General features: G+C 58.8%; 1 protein-coding gene across 8 annotated transcripts in view; it reads left to right on the top strand.

Annotated features, from left to right (window-relative positions):
- Positions 1-2054: 2054 nt before the first annotated feature.
- Positions 2055-6000, top strand: part of TLE3 (TLE family member 3, transcriptional corepressor) — a 45976-nt gene continuing 42030 nt past the window's right edge. For all 8 annotated transcript variants that reach the window (XM_059371943.1, XM_059371941.1, XM_059371942.1 and 5 more), the window contains exons 1-4: positions 2055-2137; positions 2697-2797; positions 3313-3376; positions 4446-4490. In XM_059371943.1, coding sequence (XP_059227926.1) covers positions 2114-2137; positions 2697-2797; positions 3313-3376; positions 4446-4490 — 234 coding nt within the window. In that variant the 5' untranslated portion in view covers positions 2055-2113. The remainder of the gene's footprint in view (positions 2138-2696; positions 2798-3312; positions 3377-4445; positions 4491-6000) is intronic.

The raw sequence follows: 6000 nt of genomic DNA, 5'->3' as shown, positions 1-6000 counted from the left end.
CGGCACGCGCGCCCCTCCGGAGGCTTCCGCCGACGCTGTGACACTGCAGCGAGCAGGCCGGCTAAACCGGGTGGGAATGGGGAGCTCCCGGGCCCGTGCAGGGCAGGGCCGCCTCCCCATCGCCTCCGCCGCACCCCGGGCTCGTGTGCGCGGTGAGGAGCCGCGAGAAGGAGCCCCGAGTGGGGAAAGCGCGATCTGGGCGGGTTGTCCGCCGGCAGCCGGCCCTTCCATCTGCGCTGGCCGCCGAGCAAGAGTTCCTCGGACTTCTCGCAGGCAGCCGCAGCACATCAAAGACGCCGTTTATTTGGCTTTCTGAAAAGAAGGAGGAATGAACAAAGAAGAAAAGCTGGGGACCCGTGGGGGGGGGGGCAGGAGAAGGGGTAAAGAAAGGGGCACCCTCAGTTCCCATCGAATTTTTTTAAGGTGGGAGGCAACTTTGTGACCCACCATTTTATCAGTCTTAAATCTTGCGAAGTGAAAACGTTAAAGTGACAAAGTGATTCTGTTTGTTTTATAGTATCTAATTGGGCTGCTTTGCAGACCTAATGAGATTCGAGGGAGGAATCGTTCGCCGCCACTGCAGAATAAACTGATACATTACTACCAGCCACAGGTTTTGAGGACCGTACAGCTTGTCTTTTTTTCTTTTGTTGTTATTCCTCTGTTTCCTTTCTTTACCCCTCCCGCCAAATAATTATTTGCTAGTAGATCGTGGGGGGAGGGGAAGAAAGAGAAAAGCGGGTGGGGGGAGTCTAGCAGCCCGGGACTATAATATATATCTATTTATTATATGTCTTTCGGTTAATTCCTGATCTGAGGAGCGCTGTTTTTCACTCCCATGCGAAAGTCACCAGCGGGTAGGGCCTGATTGCTACTTTTCATGCATAGTTTTAGACACAAGAGGGCATTGTGACGTCGCGCCCGGCGGCGCCCAGTCGCAGGCCGAGTCCGGTAGCCCCACGTGGGGGCCCCGCACTCCCATTGGCCAGCGCAGGGCGAAGCTGCCACATTATTTTGTTACTTTTCAGTCCCTATTTGGAACTGCTCTCGCGGCAGTTCAGACCTCGTGCTCGTCCCCCTCGCCTGTCTGTGTGTGGTATCCGCAGGTCCGGGGCACTTTTTTGGGTGTGTGTGTGTGTGTGTGTGTGTGTGTGTTTGGTAGTGTGTGTTTGGGGGGTTTGTCGGGGCGCGGAGAGGACAGCCGGGCCGAGGGGAAGGAAGGAAGCCGCAGAGCTCCCGGGTCTCCGGCTGCGCTCTCCTGCCTGTGCGCTCCGAGGCGGCTGCGGTGGCGGCGCCGAGCGCTCCTCGCCGAGGACGCGGCGCTGGAGCTGGGAACAGCGAGGACCCATTTGCGGAGGCTTCCTGTGCCCGCTGGAGTTAGGATGCCAGGGCGGCTGATTTGCACCTACTGAGCCTGGAGTTTCCTCCTCGGCCCTGGGAAGGGCTTGCAGCGGCGGCGGCGGCGGCGGCGGCGGCAGTAGCAGACAGAACAGCAGGCTCTCCTCTCCGAGGGGGGGCGTCGAAGCGCCCGCGCCGGGCTCCCGCCCTCACCCTCCGGCGCTCCTGCGGCCCCCAGCCACCACATCGGTGCTTGCCTCCTTCCGCTTCTCCACGAGCGCCGCCTCTGGGATCGGACCCGCGCGCCCCGGATGCTGGGGCAGCCTCGGCGCGCCCCCCTCGCGGCGCGAGGCGCTGAGTGATCCCGGAGGGGGCCCTCAGTCGCCCCAGGAGGGGACCCCGGCCTCGAGACCCCGCGCCGGAGCCACCGTGGAGACGACGATGTCCGCACAGCGCCCGGCTCTGAAGCGCTCCACGCAACTGGGGGAAGGCGGCCGGCCGCAGCCCGCCGAGCCCTAGGCGCACAAAGCCCGCGCCCGCCGCCCGGCCTCGGCGCCCGCCGACGACTTTGCCGCCTGCTCCGCAGCTCTTTGTCTCGACTTGGGGCGAGCGCCCGACTCTGGGATTTCGCTGCGAGAGCGGGCTGGGGGGGCCGGGGGCGAGCTCTAGGTTTCCCGGCCGCCCCCCGCTGGGGCTTGGCTCCCCCCTCCCCCGTACCTCCCCGGCCCGAGCTCTCGGCGCTTCTACGCTCTCGGAATCACGACCCCTCCCTGCCATGTATCCGCAAGGCAGACATCCGGTGAGTAATTGCAACTCGGTTTATTTAAGCATCTATCATGGCAGGGTAAACGAGGCAGTTTATCTGGCACCTCCATTTTGCTTGTTGCTACCTTTATGGGGTGTGTGTGTGTGTGTGTGTGCGCGCGCGCGCGCGCGCTCACACAAAGGGGATAGGGATGGGGGGGCGCCGTTGAGAGAGGAGGTTAATTCCGCCCGAGTGGCGCGGGGGGCTGCCCGTGTTCCAGCGGCACTGTTTGTTTTCACGCTGCCCCCCCGCCCCCTCTCCCAACTCACCCAGCTGTCTCCCAGTCCCTGTCTTACTTGGGAATGGGAGCCCGTTTGTGCAGGGGATGCAAGCCCCGGCCGCCAATGGGGAGGGATATGGGGCGTCCACCGCCGCCTCCCCCTCCCCCCGCCTCGACGGGCAGCTGAGAAACTTGCTAGGAACGTTCTGGGCTGTGAGGGTGGCCTCTGGGTTGGGCGGGGGGAACCGGCAGAAGCCGCCGAGGGGCAGAGGCAGCCCGGAGCCCCATCTGACTCCCCCGCCCCCTCCCCTGTCTTGTCCTCGCGGACTCCAGGCTCCCCATCAGCCCGGGCAGCCGGGATTTAAATTCACGGTGGCTGAGTCTTGTGACAGGATCAAAGACGAATTCCAGTTCCTGCAAGCTCAATATCACAGGTAAGGCGGATGGGGGCCTCCCCGGGGCGGGCGGGGAGGGGCGTCCCCGCCACGGCTCCTGCCACCCCCAGCGGGGACGGTGGGGGCTCCCGACCCGGGGCGGCGGGGCAGCCCGGGCCTCCGCCTTTTGTTTCCCCTTTGCGAGAGCGCGGCGCCTTAACCCTTTGCTGCCCGCAGCCTCCCGGCTTTCCCCGCCGCCCGCTGGGCCCGCGCGAGGTGAGGATCGGTGTCGCGGGGGGCTCATTCCAGGTTCCGGGGGTCGCGAGCCGGGCCCCCCGCCCCCGTCCCCCGCGGCTTGGAGAAGTCCACGCGCTCGGCCGCGGGAAGTTTCAAGTTGTTTCACTCCCCTCCCGGCGGCGGGGAGCAGAGCCCCCTCCGCCCCGAGGCTGCGGGATGATCGGGGTACCCCCGGGGCGTCAGGAAGTAGCAAAGTGGCTCGTGGAGGCCCTGGCGCTGGAGCCTCGGAGGAGGCTGCGCGGGCTCCAGGCCTGAGCAGGCTCCTCCTGCCCTCGCAGCCTCAAAGTGGAGTACGACAAGCTGGCGAACGAGAAGACGGAGATGCAGCGCCATTACGTGATGGTGAGAGGCGGCCGCGGGCCTGGGGCGGGGGCGGGCCGAGGGCGGGGGTCCGGGGACCCTGCAGCGGGGTCCCCAGCACGCGGCGGCCGGCCAGCCAGCCGCAGGGGAGCTCTGGGAGCCGGTGTCAGCCGCAGTGTACCCCGACCCTCCACTTCTGCTGTCCCCCTCCACTAACCCCCCCACCCCCACCCCGCCTTAGCCCGGGCCACTTGCAGGAGGGTGGGTGAGAGGAGGGGCAGAAAGAGAAACCCCACTCCAGGCGGGGCGCTTGGACGCTACCTCTATGCCCCTTTCATTTGTGTTTTCAAGGTTTCCCAGAGGGCTGCTTGCCCTGTCTTGGCTAGTGAGATAGCATTGGATCAGCCCACGTCGGGTTGGAGGAATCTCTCTCTTAGAGACCTCCTGGGAGTGTTTGGAAACTTTGCTGCTTTGCAGCCCTGGGATCTGGCCAGAGTGGGACAGAAGCTCTCTCTGCCTCCCCCTTGCCTCCCCCTGGGTTTTGTGAGCCTGGAGGAGCCTTTGAAAGCCCTTTGCCTCCATTCCCCTCCCTCCTCAGGGATACCCCAACTGGAGAATCTGGTCAGCCTTGGGGCAGGAGATTGATTCTCATCCGTTTCCCAGTGTCTGTTTCAGTGAGTTTCAATCTTCCGTTTGTGAGAGAACATGGAAGGCACTTAAGCGGCCTCCCTGCACTGCTTTTCACATAAGAGGCCTTCGACACATTGCTAAATAACTCTCAGAGGACAAGAGGGTCCCAGTGTACACACGATTCCCTGTTGAACCCGAACCTTGTATAAACAGGATATATGGCACATGGGATGCTTGTGGGAGGGGTTGGGCTCTGCTCTTCGCACTACTGCATGTATAATGTCCTGTAGAGGAGAGAACAACACTCGCCCACTGTCAGCTCTTAAACCCATCTCTGTAGCTTGCTTCGGGTTTGGGCTGAACCCCTTTAGCAGACGTATCATAAAAGTATGACTTGGCCAGAAACCTGCCCCAAAAGCTGAGTTTGGAAAGTGAGCAGATCAGTGTGTTGCCTGTTAACGGTGATTCTTTTCACTTTTAGTACTACGAGATGTCCTACGGCCTGAACATTGAAATGCACAAGCAGGTAAGTGCTTTTCTTTCTAAAAAATCTGATGGTTAAAAACATATAAGCCATGGGTTTCTGATAGCCTCTCCTGTTTGAAAATGAGCCTAGTCCTTGTGTTCCTCCTACTTCCCCTTGAAGAGTGAACGGATCCAGTCTCCAAAATTCAGGGTCTGAGGCGTCGCTGATTTCTTGGACATTTTGAGGTTTTTAGCAATCAAGCTTGTGAAATTAGTCCCGGTTTTGGATCTTGGTGGACGATAAAGGAGCAAAAGTAAAGCTGTACCTTCAGGATCTGCTTTACAAACTCCTGAAGCCCAGAGTGGGGATTGCTGGCTGCTTTGAAATGTTTTAATGTAAAATTCTTGAGGGGAAACACAGGAGGGATATGTCTGTGTGTGTTTATGTGCGAAAATTTGATGTTCTACCTTGATAAGATTAACTTCAAGAGTCTCAAAAGCCAGGCTGAGCAGTCAGAATTTAAGGGCACAAGTCACTAAATGCTGAGAAATAGGAATCCAGGATGAACTACGGCTAAAATGCCTTGGAACCTTGCAGTTCCAAGGCCGCTTTCTCCTCTCCATCTTCATTTGAAGGCAGCTGGGTTCCCATTTTACAGAGAAGGAGGCTGAAGCCGAGAGGTGAAGTAACTTGCCCTGGGGCAGCCTCGTGGGGGCTGTTGAGATGGCTGGTAGTTGAGCTCAGCTTTGAAATCCTGAAGTCAAACCAGTTTCGCTAGTGTGCTGCTGTTTGATGGATATGTAAACTACCTCGAATTGTCACTCTTCTAATAACAGTATACCTCAAACCTAGCAAATACAAACAGCCTTTATCTCCGGTGCATATCAGTAACTAGTCCCAGGCGCTAGGCTGGGCTGTGGGAGAGGCCTGTTTGTGTATTTGTGTTCCAAGGAGAGGCTGCCTGTAATTTGGCTTGGCCAGAGATTAGAAGTGACTTGGCACAAATAAATGGCCCAGGCCGGTTGTTCTTTTTAACAATTGGTGTTCTTGAAATCTCAGAAGGCTGTTGACTCATTCTAGCCTTTGGTGACCGTGACTTGAATGGATTTTCTGCTTCAAAGGAACAGTCATTTACAAGGTCTAAATTTTGTTCTTTCTTCGGGGGGGGGGGGGGGGGTGTGCACAGGGACCCAGGCAGGTGAGAAGGGCAGGTGACCCAGGAATGCTTGTAGATTGCCACCTGCTTTAGCGGCTTCCTATAAAGCTTTTTGAATCTGTGGTTTCCTTTCGGTACTGGAGGAGCCCCAGTGTTGGGTAGAGGGCAGCCAGAAAGGGGCCCGAGTTTTTGGAGCAAGGTAGGAAGCCAGTCTGTGGCTTCCTGAGGGATTATGAGCTCCTTAGGAAGGCGCAGGAAGGCTACCAGGGTCTTACTTCTTGAGCCATGGAAAATCATAAGCAGACACAGCTTGGTACGTAAGGATATTTCTCTTCAGAAGAATGAACTGGAGACAGGTTCTATCCACAAATTTTAGGTGGGACCAGCGGGATCTGACTCGTCCAGTCCGAATGC

The sequence above is a fragment of the Mustela nigripes genome, chromosome 13, assembly GCF_022355385.1.
Source record: "Mustela nigripes isolate SB6536 chromosome 13, MUSNIG.SB6536, whole genome shotgun sequence".
Taxonomy (NCBI): Eukaryota; Metazoa; Chordata; class Mammalia; order Carnivora; family Mustelidae; genus Mustela; species Mustela nigripes.
The sequence above is the reverse complement of the archived record's forward strand: the minus strand, read 5'-3'. Positions and strand labels throughout refer to the sequence as shown.